Source organism: Gadus morhua, chromosome 19 (genome assembly GCF_902167405.1).
Source record: "Gadus morhua chromosome 19, gadMor3.0, whole genome shotgun sequence".
In the NCBI taxonomy this organism is placed as follows: Eukaryota; Metazoa; Chordata; class Actinopteri; order Gadiformes; family Gadidae; genus Gadus; species Gadus morhua.
In genome coordinates, this window is record NC_044066.1 from 3,188,596 (window position 1) to 3,210,371 (window position 21,776).

Here is a 21,776-nt window from a genome sequence, read left to right on the forward strand (position 1 = left end):
ATACTATTACTGTACATTACTTAGCATTACCGACTGTACATTACTTAGAAAGGCTGAACCTCAGTTTCGTGATTTAGACCTCACTTGACCTCACACCCGGAGGTCCACGGTGCAATGTTTTTTTGACCACTGGGATGCTGACGGCGTTTCCCGCCAATAATTTTTTTCCTTTGGCGGCCCTCAGTCAAATTTTGGGTTCCTAAATTGGCCCTCAGTTGTCAAAACTTTGAGAACCCCTGTAGTAGAAGATAGATTCAGTTGGAAATCACACATTACACACGTACAATCAAAACTATCAAGAAGCATTTATGTATTAAACAAAGTAAAACTGGTTCTAGATCAAAAATCAATCCGTATTCTCTACTGTTCACTAGTCTTACCATACTTCAGTTACTGTACGGAAGTCTGGGGAAACACGTACAAAACTTCATTACATTCACTTTAGGGCTTTGACTTTTGGCCAAAAATCATATTCGAAGTTCGTTTGTTTATTAATATTAGTATTCGAATATATTCAAATATTTATTAATAATATTTTGACCATTAAATGCCTTCAGTAATACCTGGGCTGAATCCGAATACTTATGTTCAGTGTCTACTACTTGACCGTACTACACTTGACAGTGTAGTACGGTCTACAGCTATGCGTAGAACGCCTCTGAACTCTTCCGAACACCGCCGTAACTCCACCGGATGTTTGGAGATGACGTGTCTCCCCTCAGATGCCGGCAAAATTACCTTGATAAGTTATCTGTTTTCCATCTTGTCATCGTTGCTATTAAATTAAAAATGTCTCTTTTTACTTAATTACTTACTTTACTTTTTTACTCTTTTTAATGTCTCTTTTTTTCGCCGCTTTCTATGACGTCTTTCTAAGCCGCTGTTGGTAGTGTCGGTTCAGCCATCTCTTCTTCGTTCGTTACCAGACTCGTAGTCTGGTAACGTAGTGACCTACCGTTGTATACTGTGGCCGTAGTACGCATTCGGAAACGTTTTCCGTACTACACAATGAACACTGAGCATTCGGACGCGCTGTATTTGTGGCGTACTACAAAATGCATACTATAAGTATGAGTATTCGGATTCAGCCCTGCTTTGCGAGGTTTGTTTACAGGCGTTGCTATGGTTACCGGTCTTGCGTGTTCATTATTTTTCTTTATTATGAAAAATATTACGGTTTATTATGTTTCTAATAAATCGCTGTCTAATCAATACTTCATTCACTGCCTCTTCCGTGGTCATTACAATATTATGAATAGACTGCATGGGTTCTCCCTCTTGGCCTGCCCATAACAGGTTCGAATATTTAGGGCTGCCTAATATTCGTTCGAATTTTGATTTATTTTTTTGATATTCGAATTATATTCGAAATGACGAAGTTCGAAGTCAAAGCCCTAATTCACTTACTATTCTCCAAAAAAAAGCCATTCACAATATGAGGTATCTGGATCACACTAACCCATTATTCATACGGTCAAAATTATTACAATTCACAGATCTGGTGGAATTTCAAACCACACAGATAATGTTTAAGGCTAAAATCAACATATTACCCTTAAACATGCAAAAATTATTCAGTGATCGTGAGGGGGGTTATAATTTAAGGGGAAAATTTAATTTCAAAGTGAACAGCGTCCGTACGACCAGGAAAATGTTTTGTATTTCAATATGTGGTGTAAGACTATCGAACAGTTTGAGTGTGGAGATCAAGGAATGTCCAAACATTAACCACTTTAAAATAAAATACAAAGAATAGATTTTTACGAGGTACAGGGATGAAGAAGGTGTTAAACATAGTGTATATGTTTACATGTATGTATATATTGGTATATATCTGACAGTATTTATGTAATATTGAATGTTTAATAAGATATTATTAAAAGATAACTTGACAATATTATTAGATAAATACACAAGTGATAATGAATTGTATCATATTGTAAACTAATATATATTAATATATAAATATTATTTGATGATTATTATATCATTAATAAGGAAGCTAATACTCATTATAGATAAATAAATTAGGGAGAAGGGGTGAGATTAAATACATCTTCCTCTCACCCCTCTTCGAACAGGTAAAGCAAGTGTAAGACAGTCTATTTTCTTTTGTGGTTTTCATTGTGTGTAAATATTACTTTATTGTAACTGTCCAATTGTTTCATTTATTTTATTTATTATTTTTTTTATTATAACTTTTTCAATTCAATTCAACTTCTCCAACTCCAAGTTTGCTTCACGAAGACCACAACTAACCAAAAGGCCTTCATAACCATGCAGTATGCTGAATCCGGAAAGGACAAACGCACACACTCGTCTTATGCAAAACAATCGGTTTTATCATTAACATTCATTCACTGCAAAGATTTAAAGAATAGGCTCTTACCATAAGTTAGAATGGACTGAAAGTGTGTGAGTGATACAATCGGGTTTAGCTTTCACTTGCTATCGTTTTTTGTATGAATTCTCAACATTACGTCTTTCTTCTGTTTGGCGCACATGACTAATTTGCATACGCGCACAGGACTGGCTGGCTCCACTTGGCAAAAAATATAAAAATGTTCGGTCCGTCTGTCTGTCTACGCATGCGTCTAGTTTTAATGTGATGTATTTTGTGTGTGTCCCAGTCACACTTGTTGTCTCCCTTGTTCTGTGTGAGCCGAGTCACCTCAATGAATTCCCGACAATTAGTGTCGTTCGGCATTAATAAAGACTTTTCAAATTCAAATTCAAATTTTTTTTTTATTTGTCCCCAGGGGGCAATTGAGGGCACATAGCAGCACCATTACAAAGGACAGGGCCATGTCCAAACAAAAAACAAGCAAAAACACAGCATTGCTACCTGGCAGACAATACACACAAGCACAGGTGTCTACAAATACACACATTTATATAAATATGTATAAAATATGCAAAGTGCATGTTTATAAATGGAGAACTGACTCTTAAAAGTGTAAAATGTGTCAAACATGACATAAATATAAAGTGCAATCAGTTAATAAATACCATGCTGGTTATAATACATTTGAGATGAATTGAGGCGAGGTATTTATGTTGTAACAGTTAATGGGAGTGTGAGGGCAAAACAGAGTTCACGGCTTCACCAGTCCATGTGGGGAGGGCACAAGCCCGGGTGGGGGGTTTAGGAGGAGTTGACTAGGCTATCTACTAGGGGTGTGACGATACACTCGGCTCACGAGACGAGACGAGACACGATATTGGGTTCACGAGAACGAGACGAGACGAGATTTTAAGAAAACTACGATGACAAAATATATGACTGGATCAACACTTTTATTTAACCGAGTTGCACATGCATTTTGAAATGCTTTATTATAACTCTTTTCATGAATGAAATTGAAACTAAAACTAAAATTTATAAAAGTTAAAGTAAAATAAATTAAATTAAATAATTCTTTTTTTCAAGTGCAAACAATATTATGTGCAAAACCAAATCAAAGTACCAAAAATGCTGCCAAACAAATTATTTAAAAGTGGCGGGGGTATTTTCCGACGTCATTCTGGCTGTCTTTAGCTGTGTTCGAAATCGTTCCCTATACACTCACTCACTATTCCCTATATAGTGTTCATGATATAGTGCACTATTTAGGCAGGCCCGGATTAACCCCTTAGGGTGCCCCAGGGTGACTTCACATGAAGTGCCCCTGTGTCCGTCAGCTTTACACAAAGAAAATGAAATTTACTATGGCATAAAGGCCACAGATTTACAAGAAAATAAACAGACTCACCACACATACTACATAAAAATTTAGATCCAACCAAAAATCCTGAAACTGACTTACACTGATGCTCAAATCAGAATGCAACCTCCATCACCATACAACGTAATGACGAATATGAATATTTCCATTATAAATGACCAGAGGAAATGCAAAACCATAAACCCAATAACAACTGTTGCACACACATAAGAATAAGAACCTGTTTTTTTTTATCAGCAGTAATACACCGCCTACTGAAATGAACAGTGCAATCCCCACACCTTTGTGACGTCACAGCAGCAGATAGCGCAACACAACCCGTTATTTTACTGAGACAGGCCCGATTATATTGTAACTTTGTTACTTGTAATACTTTCCTGTATAATAAAAAAAGATAGAAATAATGGTAAATAGGCCTTACCTTTATAACTTCTTTCTCACTTTCCTGCTGGCAAAGTCGTTCAGCAGATCCTCAAAGTCCATTTGTTTAACCAGTTCCGATTCAATGGCCATCAGGGAGAGGGCAGACAGACGCTTCTGTCCCATGGTTGTCCTTAGTTCGTTTTTAACCGTTTTCAGTTGAGAGAAGGATCTCTCGCCCTCGCAGTTAGTAACTGGCAGGATTAGAAACAGCCGAAGTGCAACGAACACGCCGGGGAAAGTTGTCTGTATGCCATTTTTTCGGATTATTTGAAGCATCTCCTCAGGTGAACGGGATGCCTCCTCCCGCAAAAAGTTTTTGAACTGAAGTAGTTCATCGCTAAAGCTGTTGTCAAGATCGTCTGGATATGTGGAGGAGAGCGCAGCTGCACGTTTACGCACACTATCACTGTCAATGTCCGTATCGAACAACACATCAAACAGGCCCTTTAGCTCCCTGTATGCGTCAGTGCGCTTCGCTAGACATGACAGCAACCTGTCAATGATCACAGTGTAGCATTCCACTTTGAACTGATCACTCCCGGTAAGCACTGTATTATTCTCCGTTGACTCATCTGCGAACGCTTTTCTCTTTCTCCCCCGCTGCGTCTCATGGTGATAGTTGTGCGTCACACCTTTCACTTCCCGAACAAATGCAGAGATTCCAGTAGTCGTTGTGCAGTAGCTAGATTTATGTCAGGCTTTTGCAACGTGTCAATTGTGGCTTTGAATCTACTCAGCACCGTATCCCATAGATTCACCATTATTGCGGTCTCTAATTTATGAAGTTTACGACAGAGCGCAGCAGCCTCGCGCTTGGCGCAATCTTTTTCATCTGCGTCTGCTGCAAACCTTCCAAATGCCTCTCTTATTGCACTGTAGTTTTCTTTCAACGCTTTAGTAGAGTCAGCCCTACAACTCCATCTTGTGCTGGACAGTGACTTAAGAGTCTGGTTGATTTTCACGTCCTTGTTGTGAAATATGCGATTCCAACGGTGAGGGGAAGCCGCACAAAATGCATACAGTGACTGAAGTAGGTCAAAGAAATCACTTGCATCTTTACAGCTGTTTTCAATGCTGTTCACACCTACAAGATTAAGCGAATGACCAGCGCAGGGCACATAATGAATGAGGGGATTTGCTTGTTTGAGATGCGCCTGAAGGCCGTTATATTTTCCGGACATATTACTTGCATTGTCATAACTTTGTCCCCGGCAATCTGACAGGTCTAATCCGAGATCATTGACCATTTTGACCACACATTCAGCAAGACTTGCTCCGGTGTGGCTGTGAATAGGCTCGAAACCAATTAATCTCTCCACCAATTTTCCTTCCTCGCTGACAAATCTAAAAATGAATGTCAGCTGGTCAACGTGCGACAAATAAGGGGTTGAATCTACGATGACTGAGAAGTACTTAGAATGCTGTAGTTCGGCTGCAATCGTTTTTTTTACTTTCTCACCCATCAAGTCAATGAACTCCTCACACACAGTAGATGACAAGTAAGATGTTGTGCCTCTTCCTTTTTGGCCATACTTCTCTGTGTTCTTTTAAAAACGGATCAAACTGTGCAATGAGTTCCAAAAGTCTGACGTATTTGCCATTACTTGATGAACCAAAATGCTCATTTTCACCCCTGAATGCCAAGCCTCTCTCACTCAAGAACTTGATGACAGCCACAATGCGTCTCAAAACCTCCTTCCAATATTTCCCCTCCTCATCTTGCTGCCGCCTGAGCGACGCATCCACTGTGCCCACATTGCTCGATCTTCGCAGTAAAGCAAGCATGCTGTGCCGATGGTTTGCGCTCTTCTCGTGGTCCGAAATACGCTCAGGATGTCTCCAGTCACAGAAACCAGACGTAAAAGCATTATGCTGTGCCTGTGATGATAGCAGTTTACAGGCAAAACAGTAGACCATACCTGCGGATGGTGAATAAATCAACCCATCTCTTGGCACTACCTCCTTGTTTGGCAGGCAACAATGCAACAAATCATTTGTAAGAGCGCGCGTTTTACCTCCAAGACCAATGTCCCGCACAGATGCCGGGTATTTGGGAGCCCTGTTCTGGAAGGCAGCAGCACCTTTAGAAATAGCCATTTCGACAAGTTCCTCCGTGATGTCTCCCCATAGTCTAGGGTCTGATGAGATGGTTAAATCCTCCGGCGGCTGCCGATCGTCCGTTACATCTGCATGGACTGCCTCGTCCTCCCGATCACCCTCGTCCTGACTGCCTCCTTTCACAACAGAAGCCTCGGCTGCCTGAGCCGTGTCTGTCAGAGCTTCATTAACGTTAGCATCGTTGCTATCAACAGCAGTTGGTTTGCGCATAAAAACGTTTCCGATTGATGGGACATTTTGAATTGCGGCTAAGTGTCGCAATTCTTTCTCTTTTTTTAGCTTTCTTTTTGCAAAACCGCTTTGCTGAACCCTGTCCATTTTTGAATTTTTTGTTTACATATAATTTTGCGCCACTGCCGCTGCGTTATTGTGGACTCGTCCATGATGGGGGGAGGGGGGCCCTACACCCAAATAACAAGTTATTTTTTTTATTAATAATCCTATCAGTGGATCATTTTGTATGTGTTTTTATCTCTACTAGTATATTATGCCGATATAAAGTATTTAAAATATAACAAAAATAGGTTAAGGCTTTTGTCATTGTCCTGATCATTTGGTGCCCCCCATTGGCTCAATTTGGCTGGTGCCCCAGGGCACTCGCCCGACTGTATGTATGGATAATCCGGCCTTGTATTTAGGGAACGAACAAACGAGAATTCGGACACTACGCTGAACATTTCTAAACGTCATTTGATTCAGTAAATGCGCCGGGTATTTGTGTGACGTAGACAGATGCGCCCACATCATGTAAACAAACTGGGCACTCACGAGGAAAGCTGGAGGTTGTATTGTTGTTGAATGTTACATTTCCTTGTTCAAGTTTTTTTTAAATACATTTTGAATGTTAAATATTCTATGTTAAATCCCAAATAAATTGTTGACATTTCTAAACGAAAGCCGGAGACTCGCGCTTATTCAGCTTCTTCTTCTCCTACGGAAAAACATGACCGCATTGCATTGTGGCATACGGGAGTAACATGTAGGGAACATCGTGTGTACACTAAAATTGTGGGTATTTTAAGTGCACTATATAGTGCATGAAATTAACCACTGAGAATTCGAACACCACTACAAAATGGTGAGCACCCTATATAATGCACTATATCCGTGATAGGGAACGATTTCGAACACAGTTTATGGCTGCTTCCCCTCCTTCTCCTCCTCTTCTAATTTTCCTTCTCCTTCTTTAGGTTCTGGCAGTCTAGACGTAGCAAAGGTGCATTACTGCACCCACAGGGCAGAAATAGAAGTTTGGATAGCTCACAAATCTCGCGAGACAGATTTTTAACGCGACGGGTAATATCGTTGAGTTTAATCTCGCGAGATCTCGTCACACCCCTACTATCTACCTATCTAGGCTATATTAGTTAACAATTATTCGCCGTAGGCGAAGTGAATAGTGGGGAATAGCTATTCCCGGAGCTATTCACGGGGCCTGAGGTGAATAATTGTTTTAGTAGCCTATAGGCCTACTACACATGACCACTCCAAAAATAAACAAGATAACACTCTTCGCCGCGATTTAATTTGTTTTTATTAGCAGTTTATTTGTTTTTTTATTAGCAAACATTTTGTGATAAACGATATCCCGAGCTTGATATCTCAATCATGGGATATTGCCCAATATCCCGAGATAGCGAACCAATCAAATTGCGCCATCTTAGGAGGTTCATATGTAGCATACTAGGGCTGTCACTTATTCCAAAAATGAAATTCGAACGAATTTCGAATGTCCATAATTAATTCGAATACATTCGACCCCCCCCCCCCCCCCCATAGAACTATTAAAAAAAAAAAAAAAAAGAAACACGACAACGACTGTTGTCGTGTTTCTTTTTATTTCTTGTGGAAATCACGTATACCTACTGAATTCATAACAGCACAGGATAAAAACACATCTTTGATAACACATTTGTAAACACAACAAGAGGAAGCTCCGACACACAAGTGCGGCTGTCTTTTACGCATTAACAATAACTGCTCGGTGCGCGATATGCGGAGCGCATGTCGTCCATGGCACACACAGCCTATATAAACGAACAATCTGTGAGGCCGACCTCCAACACGGTGTGCTGCTCTTTTTATTCCTTACGGAAAGAAAATTACAAGTAGTCTCGCAGCTCTCCGTTACCGCTGCAGCTGCTTCTGTCAGCCGTGCTGTATAAGTCCCCAAACAGGCTGCCCATCGCGCCCAGCGCAGCAGCGGACTTTTCTCCCTGTCGTGTGCGATCAGTGTCGGTCTCCGTTTCAATGAGCTCGTGTGAGAGTCTTTCAGTCACGAGATGTTTCTGTGCAGGGGAAAGGTGGACTAACCGGGAGAAGCAGGGATCCAGGAGGGCCGCTTTATTGAGGAAAAGCCACTCGCCTCTCTCTTCTTTATAGCGCATTTTTACAGTTCGAATGGAGAATTACACTTCGAATTCGAACTTTTCGCCCCACCTTCGAACGAATATTCGAACGAATATTCGAACTTCGAATAAAAAGTGACAGCCCTATAGCATACTAACTATATATATATCGATGTATTTATCTATGTATCTGTATAATCTGCTGAACACTCTCTTAGTAGTCTCTTCTCTCAGGGGTCTCAATGCGGTTTTGGTCCGTGTCTCCCCAACGTGACGTCATGCAATGCATTCTGGGGGAAATGAAAATCAATCGCAAACGGCTAAAATAGTACATACATTTTTTTTTTTAATAACAACCAGTACATTAAGAAGGTCTGTCTGACAACCAGTACGTTAAGAAGGTCTGACAACCAGTACGTTAACAAGTAATAACAACCAGAACGTTAAGAAGTAATAACAACCAGTACGTTAACAAGTAATAACAACCAGAACGTTAGGCAGTTACTAAAAACCAAACCAAGTGTCCCTCACTGGCAGAGGGCTTTATATTGTCTTTGTATTAGATAGTATTCTCTTGAATTTTTAAAAGATCTGAATGAAAAGATGCTTAAGCTGTTGTTGTTGTTGTTCCAGTTCCTCCGTGGCTCTTGGATTCTTCAGAGACGACAGACTTTGGACAACATGTGAGTTTAAAATGTCTCTTTTGGTCATCTGTCCCCATTGCACGGTAAAGAGGGCTAAAGCTTTAGTTATTTAGCAGACACTTTTATCCGAACCTCAAAAAATATACAGTACATATACAATGAAGCCTGCTCTAAGAAGCCTACTGGTAGACTCTGAACGCGGTGGTCTGGGGTTCCTACTGGAAGACTGTGGTCGATCTGTGGTCTAGGTCTACTGGTAGACTGTGGACGTGGTGTTCTGGGGTTCCTACCGGTGGACGTGGTGGTTTAGGGTTCCTACTGGGGGACGTGGTGGTCTGGCGTTGGACTGTGGACGTGGTGGTCTAGGGCTCCTATTGGAAGACTTTGGTGGACTGTGGACGTGGTGGCCTGGGACAGTGGTTCTCAACTGGCTGGTCCTGAGCCGTAAGCAGGACATGGGGTCCTTTTGAGTGGGTTGTGGAACATATGCCAGACCTAATCTTTAGAAGAAACTCATTGATTAATGTCAATGGCCTACTATTTCATAGAATTCAGCCCCAATTGTTGCATCTTTTTGTTCGCTCCATGTTTTAAACAGTTCATGATAGAACACATATAGCATTCGGCCGATATTGGCCCATCATAAAGTATATAAAGTATCACTAGTATGCCTTGTTATTCAGTGGGAGCATAGGCTGCCTTGCTGACCTTTCCATTCCACTGTTTCCGTCTGTCCATGCAGTAACAATTGTGTATTTAAGGGCGCCGGCGCTCTTTGCTCAGCCACTGCGTGTGTATTTATCTATGTTTACAGATTGCAAATGGGGTGATCCACAGAAGGTCTTGAGGGCAATTCAGTGGTACAGTTAAAGTCGGGTTGGGAAGGAAGCGCTGAACATGGGTTCCTACTGGTAGACTGTGGACGATTTGGTCTGGGAGGTCTACTGGTAGACTGTGGACAGTGTGGTCTGGGAGGTCTACCCAAGGCTCTAGACTAACATTTTCTACCAGTGGCAGTAACATTTTTATTTGGTTGCATCCTAACAAATTTGTTCATACCCTTTCATTATACATGAAAGTATCATTTTGTCACATGCTATCCATCTGTGTTTATTCATTTGAACAGTTCAAATGAATGATAGTGGGATAAATTGGAAAATGTTTTGATTTTTTTGCAGCGCCTTGACATCTCAACATCTCTTTCCTCCCGAACTAACTCTTGGTGCTCTTCCTAAATCAAATACCTAATAATAACTAAAGGCTGCTATTTGGTAATAAACCCAATAGGATTTTTTGAATGTGTTTTGTGCATTGTACAAAGCAGTGTGTCTCCATTGAAACTGACCATGGTCGTGTTTCCAGTTTGCCTAATTTGCACATGCGCCGAAACGCAAAATCAACAGAAATATGTGCGGCAGTAAGCCGCACATATTATAGTAAGCATCCAACGTAGGATTATAGTAAGCATCCAACGTAGGCATACCGCTGAGTGGTGAACGCTTCCTTAGATGTTCTGTTGAGTATGTTGGGTGGTGAAATAAGGGGCAGGAGGCGTAGAGCTCCGTTCAGACGGACTCTACATGCTGTTTGTAGGATAATATCGGATCTCTAGACACTGAGACCTAATGCCACCCACATTGTACACTGTATTGTATTGTATTGTATTGTAGTACTTAACTGTGTAGCAACTGCAGTAGCTGCTATCATGGCTGTAACACGGGGAATTGATTGACCTAGCGATTGTGGTATTTGCACTTGGTTCTATGAACATCCTTTCTGTGCCGACAGCGATATATTGATGCACTTCTTATGACAAATGTACTTATTGTAAGTCGCTTTGGATAAAAGCGTCTGCTAAATGCCCTAAATGTAAATGTACTGTTCATTCAGAGATGTTTTTTTTTTCCAAAATTGTTTTCTCAGCCAAGCTTAAATACCACTTTTGTCAATAAGGGTTAGTACATTCAATAAGGGTTAATGCCTTCCATAGGGGTTAGTGCCTTCCATAGGGGTTAGTGCCTTCAATAACGGTTACTACCTTCCATAGGGGTTAGTGCCTTCAATAAGGGATAGTGCCTTCCATAGGGGTTAGTGCCTTCCATAGGGGTTAGTGCCTTCAATAGGTCAGTACCTTCAATAGCTTAGTACCTTCAATGAGGGTTAGTGCCCTCAATGAGGGTTAGTGCCCTCAATGAGGGTTAGTGCCTTCCATAAGGGTTAGTACTTCAATGAGGGTTAGTGCCTTCAATGAGGGTTAGTGCCTTCAATGAGGGTTAGTGCCCTCAATGAGGGTTAGTGCCTTCAATGAGGGTTAATGCCTTCAATGAGGGTAAGTGCCTTCAATGAGGGTAAGTGCCTTCAATGAGGGTAAGTGCCTTCAATGAGGGTAAGTTCTTTCAATGAGGGTTAGTGCCTTCAATGAGGGTTAGTGCCTTCAATGAGGGTTAGTGCCCTCAATGAGGGTTAGTAACCTCAATGAGGGTTAGGCGTGCCGGACACCTATAGTATAACAGTGTGTGTGGATGGTGAATCTCCATCTGAGCTTGAATGGCAAGTTCTTCTCATCCGTCTGACTATTGCTGGTGTTACTTTCATTAGGAAAAAGTCTATAAGACTAAAACGGAAAGTAACCAGATGTTTTCTGTGTTCCCAGATGGAGGACTTCTACCGGAACCACAGCGGAGATGCCTTCGGCTCCGTCGGTGCACTGCTTCAGGACCACTTCTACCTCGGCCACAAACGGAAAAAGGTGGGAGAAGGACACTCAATCCATCTTTTATGCGTACGGATGGGTGATCATTCATCTAGATAGCAGTTGACAGCACTTCAGTGTGCAGATGTATCAGCACAGTTTGGATTTGGACTCTGCTTCTACTCTGAAAATACTTTTAGTTATCGAACAGGGAAACCACTTCAAAAAACAAACATGGACACATTAAAGAATGCTCCAAATGCACACACGAGTCTCACAATAATCAGCCTCATCGAGAGGGGTCTGGTTGCAGACTCATGGATGAGATCCACTGTGGAATGGAAACACGTCACCTCCACTATCTAAGATGCCCCTTCAGACACTCTGCCCCCTATTGGACTAGTACAACACATGCACAAACACATTATGGTCAATAAAATGTGATTTGATCTTCGATCTAACTGATCAGTATAGCAAAAACACAAAAGTACAAGACCGGCGAGACCATGCACACGTGGTAATCATGTGGGCCCCTCACTGAGAAGACGTCCATTATACAACCCTGAATGTGTGGTGTATTCCTCAGAGCTGGCGTAGCGACGCGCTGAGTCTGGGCTGGACGGATGGCTTCCTGAGCAAGCTGGAACACAGGAAGTGAGTGGGAGGCCTTGGCGGCTGCCAAATCTATTTGAATTTAGGAAAAAACCTGGGTTAGATTGCGATTATATTACAATATACCAGATTATTTTATATTAAGATTACTTAATTTCAGATTAGGTTATATTAAAATGACATCATGCCAGATTAGGTAAATTTAAGATTACATTATTAGATACAATTAGGATTGTACATTATGCCAGTTGAAATTCGATTAAGATTTCATTATGACAGATTAGGTTTTGGAATATTTTTTTTAATCAATTTCCTGAAAAGGTTACTTTGTAAAATTCAGAGGATTATATAATGATTAACCCTCATATAAGATTCTAATGGATTATTGATATATGGTATAGACATAAATAACAAACTTTCTGTCTCATAAAGAGTAGTTAAGGTGTAGAACCTTCTGTAGGTATATTTAAACCACAGACGGCAGCGTAGGTGGGTTGATGTTGGGGAACAGTGCCGTTTGCCCTAAAGGGGGCAGGTTTTATTCATTTCAGTTTTTATGTACCGTCTTAAAAGACGTATGGGATGTACTTAGGATGTGCATAACTAGAGCTAAACGTCTACTAGCGTAGTGTACGTAGCATTGCTAGAGCTAAACGTCTACTAGCGTAGTGTACGTAGCTTAGCTAGAGCCAAACTCTCTACTAGCGTAGTGTAAGTAGCTTAGCTAGAGGTAAACCGTCTACTAGCGTAGTGTACGTAGCTTAGCTAATGCTAAACCCTCTACTAGCGTAGTGTACGTAGCTTAGCTAGAGGTAAACCGTCTACTAGCGTAGTGTACGTAGCTTAGCTAGAGCCAAACCGTCTACTAGCGTAGTGTACGTAGCTTAGCTAGAGCTAAACGTCTACTAGCGTAGTGTACGTAGCTTAGCTAGAGCCAAACCCTCTACTAGCGTAGTGTACGTAGCTTAGCTAGAGCCAAACCCTCTACTAGCGTAGTGTACGTAGCTTAGCTAGAGGTAAACCGTCTACTAGCGTAGTGTACGTAGCATAGCTAGAGCTAAACGGTCTACTACCCTAGTGTACGTAGCTTAGCTAGAGCTAAACCTCCTACTAGTTCAGTGTACGTAGCATAGCTAGAGCTAAACCTCCTACTAGCTCAGTGTACGAAGCATAGCTAGAGCTAAACGTTCTACTAGCGTTGCATACGTCTCAGGGTCCACGTGCTCCCCTCTTCCTCACTGCTTCCCCCTCCTGTCTGCCTCCTCCTCCTCCTCACTTCGTCTGCCTCCCTACCTCTACCTCTTTGTACCTCTACGTCTCTATCACTCTCTCCCTCCCTGTATGTATCTCTCACTCTGTCTCAGTCTTGTGGTTTGTGACGTGTCCGTCTCTCTGTCAGGTGCGAGTACACGTATCTAAACCGCCGCGTGGTCGCCTACGACAACCTGCTGCGAGACGCCCTCCACGACATCCCCCCCACGCTGCTCGGGGGGCTGCTCCAGGAGGAGCTGCAGCACAGCGGCCAGCGGCTGCTGTTCTCCGAGACGGCCACCGGGGGAGCCCTGGCCCACGCCGCCCTGCCCCGGGACCCCTGGCTGCTCTACGCGGCCGGGCCGGCCTCCAGCCTCCTCAGTATCCTCCATCACCGCACCCAGCCGCCACCTCGGCCTGTTGTTATCGCTCCCGTCAGAAATCTACAATTAATACACAAGGAGCCTCTGAGTGAGTGTGTGTGTGTGGGGGTGTGTACCGGGGACTCCTTGGTAACGGCGTTGCAGACCCCTTTAACATGCTGCCCCAGACTTCCAGCGGGTGTCGCTGCGGTCCGAGGAGGGGGACGGCCCCCGGCTGGACGCCTGCAGGAAGCCCACCTGCGTGGACCTTAAAGGGCCGGTACGCCAGATCAGCGTCTCCGCCCTGCTCTCGGACTGTACGTACGGACGCACTGTGTGCACTGTGTGGGTTCACGTCGGGCGCCCGTTCACACTGAATACATTGGTTTGTTTGTTTCTCCACGGAGTCCACGCTAAATGTTGTTTATTTTTTCGTGGCGCCGAGTTGTACTGTAAGCCGACAAAAAAGAGTTTTCATGGCTGCAGCCCGTGATTTGTTAAATCTGTTTAGCCAATCACACTCAATCTTTGTCCTAGTCGCCGTGTGGGTTGAGCAATTTAACCACTTTAGAATGGAGTGCGAACTAAAGTGCAGCGCCCTAACCGACGGCTGAATGGGATCAGGCTCCGGTCAACCATTGTGTGTGTGTGTGTGGTTCAGGTTGTGTGGCTGTGCGCTCCGACTACCTGTGTGGTGTGTGGAGGTTCAATGAGGTGGACAAACCCAAGGTCCTGCAGGTCATCACAACAAAGCAGCCAGTCACCTGCATCACAGCCAGGTAGAGAGAGGCACGCACGCACGCACGCACGCACGCACGCACGCACGCACGCACGCGCACACGCGCACGCACACACACACACACACTAGGGCTGTAACGATACACCAACTCAGGATTCGGTTTGTATCCCAATTTCGATACATCCCACGATTTTTTTTAATTTAAAAAGCAGTTTATTTAAACAGCAACACTTATATAACAATTAACTTAATGTACCATTTAATAATAAACAATTTGGAACACTGAACAGAGGTGAACAGAAAGATTATTATTAAAGTATAGCAAAATGAATAAATAAATAACCAAAGATTGCAGTTGGATGATGCTTGCTGGTAGGCAAAAACTCTCAACTAGTTTTGTGGTTTAGGCTTACGTATTTGGAAATATTAAAAATAGAAAAAACGGTGCCGGCCAAAGTGACCTGCATAGGTTTCGTTTTCCGTCAAATATCCTATATATATGATATTTGACGGATAATGACATAATCAGGCCGTATAGAATGCAACATGTTCAATAGCCTTACTATCAAATAGATGGGGAAAAAACATGAACGTCTGATTCGCAATAACGAGGCATGTTGCGAGTAGCGTATGTGTGTGCCCGAGAATGGCAGTGTGCGTGTGTGTGTGTGAGTGAGTGGACGAGCGGGGAGGGCGAGCGGTAGCGTGTGTGTGTGTGTGTGTGTGTGTGTGTGTGTGTGTGTGTCTCTAGTGAAGAAACTAACAAGTCCGGTAGAATAAAGTACCCATCCTTTCAATAATCGGTGGCCGCTTCATTCCGACCTATAAGCAGACCAACTGCCGGTCAAAGCACACAAAACAATAGAGACAGGGGTCAAGCAGGCTAATTTTGCTCGCTTGGACCACTCAGGATAATTGATGTTCTATCGTATATGAGGACTTCGCAAGCTGTGGAGAAAGGCAATCCTCCGTAGCCACGGAGAGCTGTCCTCACAGAGGGCATCTCGTCGCAGACTTACGGCATCAATAAGAGGAACGGTGTCAGACTATTATTTAGACAGCTTAGCAAATTTCAGTCTGACAATTTGGCCGGAAAGTTAGAAAGGGCGTGTCGTGTCGCGCTTCTGCCTTCTCACACCGAGAGACAGGTTTGTGGCTATGAGCATCGCGATTTCGGTTTCGATACGCGTATCGTTACAGCCCTAACACACGCACACGCGCACAAACGCGCGCACGCGCGCCCCCACACACACACACACACACACACACACACACACACACACACACACACACACACACACACACACACACACACACACACACACACACACACACACACACACACACACACACTGCTGTTTTCTAAAATAGTGCTGCAACAACAGTGTGTTCAGTCCATGTTCCTTAGTCTCACTCCACGGAGTATTGAACAATTGTGTTCCAGTCCACACGTTCTGGGTGAGGTTCTGCTGGCTGATGAGAGTGGATCTGTTCACCTCTGGACCGTCGGCAAAGGGTGAGTGTGTCTTTGTGTATAATGAGTGTGTGTGTAATGAATCTGTGTATAATGGATGTGCGTGTGTAATGAATCGGTCTGATGTGTGTGTGTTATGAATCTGTGTATAATGTGTGTGTTATGAATCTGTGTATAATGAGTGTGTTATGAATCTGTGTATAATGAGTGTGTTATGAATCTGTGTATAATGAGTGTGTTATGAATCTCTGTATAATGAGTGTGTTTAATGAATATGTCTGTCAGCATGACCCAGGTGCGGCGGGAGGACAGTAACCTGTACTTCAACGCCTCGTCTCCTTGGCGATGGTGTGAGTTCTCGGCTCACCCCAGAGTGATGCTGTACGGCGACCGCACCGGGATGGAGCTGACCGACGCCCGGGTACGACCGTACCCTCTAGCACTCCCTCACTGCCTCCACCTCCTCCCCCTCCCCCTCCCCCTCCTCACTGCCTTCTCACCTCGTCCACCTCCGTACCTCTCCCTACCTTGGCGAGGAGCTCAGGAGGTAGAGCGGGTTGGCTGGTAACCGCAAGGTTGCTAGTTCGATCCCCGGCTCCTCCTAGCGTGTGTCGAGGTGTCCCTGAGCGAGGCACCTAACCCTAACTGCTCCCGACGAGCTGGCTGTCGCCTTGCATGGCTGACTCCGCTGTCAGTGTATGAATGTGTGTATGAATGGGTGATTGTGTGGCAATATTGTAAAGCGCTTTGGGTGGCCACTGGTTACAGATAAAAGCGCTATATAAATGCAGACCATTTACCATTTTTTTACCATTTTACCCTCCCTCTACCTCTCTCTACCTCCACATCTCTATCTCTCTCTCCCTCTCTCGATCCCTCTCTCTCTTCCTGTATGTCTTCGTCTCTGTACATCTCTGTCTGTAATGGATGGCTCTGTCCTGTGTTTCTATGGTAACCAGGCTGCCAACGCCCCCAGCTTCACTCTGTTCCGGATCAGCCGGTCTCCCCAGTGTCGCAGCGGTGAGAGGGTGGTCCTTGGGAGATACCTGGCCGACGCCAATCCCTTCCACCACCTGGTCACCACACAGGTACACACACCTCACCAATCAGAGCAGGAGTCCCTAAAGACAATCACAGCCCTGGTTCTGGCTCGAACCAAAACAGGTTAGGGTTGTTTTAGTCATGGTCTCAATAGTGGTGCACGGTATACCAGTTCTGGAACCGTATCACTATGACCTTCCATTTAAAATGTGCCATACCCCATGTTGTGAGGACCGGGCTGTCAGTAATGGGAGTGTCTTAAGCCTTTAAGCCTCCTCCTGGTAACTTTGCTACATTATCAACTAATCATATTAGATAATTTCCTTAAAGGTGCAGTGTTTAGAATTAAGTGGCATACAGCAGAAGAACCTGAATGAATTATATTTATAAGTATGTTTAAAGTGCCTAATGAATAGGGTTGAGCACCGAAACTCGCTTCCAGTAGGGAACCGGTTCCGACGTAAACGGTTGTAACGAGATCGAATAAGAACACACATTTCGGTTCCTCATAACGGTGCCTGGCATTTTTTAACGCCCCCTGCCCCGCCCCCATGGTGTTGCGGCGTCAACTTGCGTTAGTGCTGGGCCGGTTCACACTGAATAACGGTGTGTATTTTCGTTAGGATATGATTTTTTTTATATACCGCCATACCGGTGTATTTGATTAAACAACGTTTGGAACGCAGCGCTGCGCGACTCTGTTTCAGACGGGACCCTTTTCAATGTTGCGCTAAACACGCATGGTACGACTACGACTTTCTTTATAGGTCCATGATGACTGCGAGGCGTGGTATTTCAGGCCAACTGGTAAAAGAGTGTGTCACGGCTTTCAAACATATAAACCATAAAGCCTATGGGCGCCTCGAGACTCGGGACGGACTTGTCAACGCGCTGCGGCATCGCTTACTTGATGTTCTTTTGATTGAAGATCGGAAGGTTGGTGTGTGTGTGTGTGTGTGTGTGTGTGTGTGTGTGTGTGTGTGTGTGTGTGTGTGTGTGTGTGTGTGTGTGTGTGTGTGTGTGTGTGTGTGTGTGTGTGTGTGTGTGTGTGTCTTGCGAGCGAATGTCATTTTAAAATAACAAACAAACTCAAAGCCGATGCATGCATCCAAAACTTTCTGTTCAAAACCAAATAAACAACTCAAAAACAGAGTCGTTATTCGCTTCAAATACTTTTTCTTTTCAAAACTTTCAAAACAGCGCCCTACCGAGCGGTTGAAAACAATGTTGGCGGCTCCTGTGGCTGCCTTGCGCACCTGAGTTATATTACTTAATATGACTTTGGCAGTAATGTTGCGCCATGATGCGTGCCTGCCTGCATTCAGCGAGTAATTAATATTATTTGTAATTCTTTTTTAAAAAGATATTTATCAGTCACAGCCTCTTCGGGTAAGTCGAGTAATTTAATGCCAACCGTAATCTTGCGTAGGCTAGCAAACACGTTGCCATTCAACTCAGTGTCCGCTGACTTTCTGCTTAATGTGAAACTCATAACAAGTCGTGCATGTATGCAAGTGTGTGCGGTTTCGTTTTTTTAAGTACCGGTTCGAGAACCGTTTTAGCACCGGAACCGTTTGAAAAGTACTGATTAGGCACCAGTATCGGATAAAACCCGAACGATACCCAACCCTAGTAATGAATGAATGTTAAACTTGTGTTTTGGTGACCTAGAATGAGCCCTTTATGAATGAGCCCTCCATAGGGTCTTCTTCCATTAAGCCCTCCAACTACACCTAGTGTCAAATAACCCATTTCAGTGGTGTAATGCAAATGTTGATTCGTATTTCTTACAATCAATTCGAAGAAACAAAAAGAAATATTGTGAAAACACGGTCTACCTACCATTATTCTTTCCTCATTGCATTCGTAGCTCTTGCGAAACATTCCAACACACGCCAACATGGAATTAAAAGGACAGCTGGCACTTGTTGGCTTCTCTCTCTCCCCCCTGCAGTACTCTGCCTACATCATGGACGAGCGTTTTCCTGTTCTGCCCATGCTCAAGTGGGACCACATGATGCAGGCCCCGCCCATCTTTGCTCAGGTTCTCCCAGGCCACGCCTCCTCCTCTGTGGGCGGGTCTAGCAGCACCAAGGTTGTGATTGGCTCCCAGAGTTCACAAGAAATCGTCATGCTGCAGTACTCAGGTCATTAATTTACTACTGCAAAGGGCTAATTCGCACCAAAGCTGGCTTAGCGGCTATTAGCGCAGACAGCGGTCCAGTGTCAAAATTGAAAAATGAACAGTGAGGTGAATGATGCGTACTCTTAACAGGCCAGAGGATACTGTACTACTTGTTCAAAGAAGTCCCTTCTGATGACTGTGTGCAGCTTGTTGTAATCAGGGTTGTGTACTATAACCACACGCATATTAAATTACAAACATAAGAATATTAATGTGTGTGTGTTTGTGTGCGTGTGTGTAACCCTGTGTGTTTGTGACTGTTTTTGCGTATCCCTGTTTGACCGTGTTTGTGTGACCCTGTGTGTTTGACCGTGTGTGTGTGTGTGTGTGCGTGTGTGTATGTGTTTGTGTGACCCTATGTGTTTGACCGTGTGTGTGTGTGTGTGTGTGTGTGTGCCACAGGAGGCTCAGCCGAGCCGTGTGTCAGTCTGGGGTCTCCTCAGCAGCTGCTGAGCCCCAGAGACTCTCTGGACCACCTGCCGGTCCAGCTGCCCCACCGCACCGAGGAGAGCCGCCGCAGGCTGGCCATGCCCGCCGCAGGTAAGACCCCCACCCAACAGGGTGAATACAGCGCACCCTGCCCCAAGCCACAGCCAAACACAATGAAACCGGGGTACGCCACGGTTCTAAAGAAGATTAGTGAATCCAACTTGTCATTACGAAGTGTATCCCGCTAGCGCTGCGGCAGTAAGAGGCGGCTAGAAAAGTTCTGGTGTGGACGGGATGCACATAGACTGCACACCACATCTGAGACTTAGGAACGTACAGTAAGTATGACTTGCTGTACGTCCACAACAGAAGCGAATTGAGCTACCAAATCGCCGGAAGTCATTCACTTTCTATGGGCAAGAGCGACCAAAGCGACCAACGCTACCAGCGGCCAAAGTTGAGCGACCAGAGCGTCCAAGAAAAGTTTAAAACTGTTGAACTTTATGCAAATTACTATGACACGTTTCAGCGGCAAAACACTGACAGCCAATCGGAATGTAGAGACGCTCTTCGCTTCCGTGGATTCCAGGGAGCACCCATGCGGGCACTTTTGAATTGTACGTCATGAGAGACTTGAGCGACCAAAGCGAACAGAAATATTCGCTGCGAAACTTTATGAGCGACCAAAGCGGACGTACTTCTGGTGTGGACGTACAGTTAAGTTGACTATTAGTCGGGTTGGATTGACTTGTCCTGACTGGTCATGTTGATAATACAGTAGAGCAGAGTCCCGACTGGTCACCATGTTGATAATACAGTAGAGCAGAGTCCTGACTGGTCACCATGTTGATAATACAGTAGAGCAGAGTCCTGACTGGTCACCATGTTGATAATACAGTAGAGCAGAGTCCTGACTGGTCACCATGTTGATAATACAGTAGAGCAGAGTCCTGACTGGTCACCATGTTGATAATACAGTAGAGCAGAGTCCTGACTGGTCACCATGTTGATAATACAGTAGAGCAGAGTCCTGACTGGTCACCATGTTGATAATACAGTAGAGCAGAGTCCTGACTGGTCACCATGTTGATAATACAGTAGAGCAGAGTCCTGACTGGTCACCATGTTGATAATACAGTAGAGCAGAGTCCTGACTGGTCACCATGTTGATAATACAGTAGAGCAGAGTCCCGACTGGTCACCATGTTGATAATACAGTAGAGCAGAGTCCTGACTGGTCACCATGTTGATAATACAGTAGAGCAGAGTCCTGACTGGTCACCATGTTGATAATACAGTAGAGCAGAGTCCTGACTGGTCACCATGTTGATAATACAGTAGAGCAGAGTCCTGACTGGTCACCATGTTGATAATACAGTAGAGCAGAGTCCTGACTGGTCACCATGTTGATAATACAGTAGAGCAGAGTCCTGACTGGTCACCATGTTGATAATACAGTAGAGCAGAGTCCTGACTGGTCACCATGTTGATAATACAGTAGAGCAGAGTCCTGACTGGTCACCATGTTGATAATACAGTAGAGCAGAGTCCTGACTGGTCACCATGTTGATAATACAGTAGAGCAGAGTCCTGACTGGTCACCATGTTGATAATACAGTAGAGCAGAGTCCTGACTGGTCACCATGTTGATAATACAGTAGAGCAGAGTCCCGACTGGTCACCATGTTGATAATACAGTAGAGCAGAGTCCTGACTGGTCATGTTGATAATAC

At 44.1% G+C, this 21,776-nt stretch overlaps 1 protein-coding gene across 4 annotated transcripts in view; it reads left to right on the forward strand.

Annotated features, from left to right (window-relative positions):
* taf1c (TATA-box binding protein associated factor, RNA polymerase I subunit C) overlaps positions 1-21,776 on the forward strand; it is a 49,949-nt gene that overhangs the window by 22,443 nt on the left and 5,730 nt on the right. For 3 of the 4 annotated variants that reach the window (XM_030342344.1, XM_030342346.1, XM_030342347.1), the window contains 11 exons: positions 9,248-9,297; positions 11,912-12,007; positions 12,537-12,604; positions 13,962-14,194; positions 14,364-14,492; positions 14,837-14,954; positions 16,359-16,430; positions 16,674-16,809; positions 17,348-17,476; positions 19,384-19,576; positions 20,017-20,154. In XM_030342344.1, the coding sequence (XP_030198204.1) occupies positions 9,248-9,297; positions 11,912-12,007; positions 12,537-12,604; positions 13,962-14,194; positions 14,364-14,492; positions 14,837-14,954; positions 16,359-16,430; positions 16,674-16,809; positions 17,348-17,476; positions 19,384-19,576; positions 20,017-20,154 (1,362 nt within the window). The remainder of the gene's footprint in view (positions 1-9,247; positions 9,298-11,911; positions 12,008-12,536; positions 12,605-13,961; positions 14,195-14,363; positions 14,493-14,836; positions 14,955-16,358; positions 16,431-16,673; positions 16,810-17,347; positions 17,477-19,383; positions 19,577-20,016; positions 20,155-21,776) is intronic. The other variant, XM_030342348.1, reaches the window with a different exon arrangement.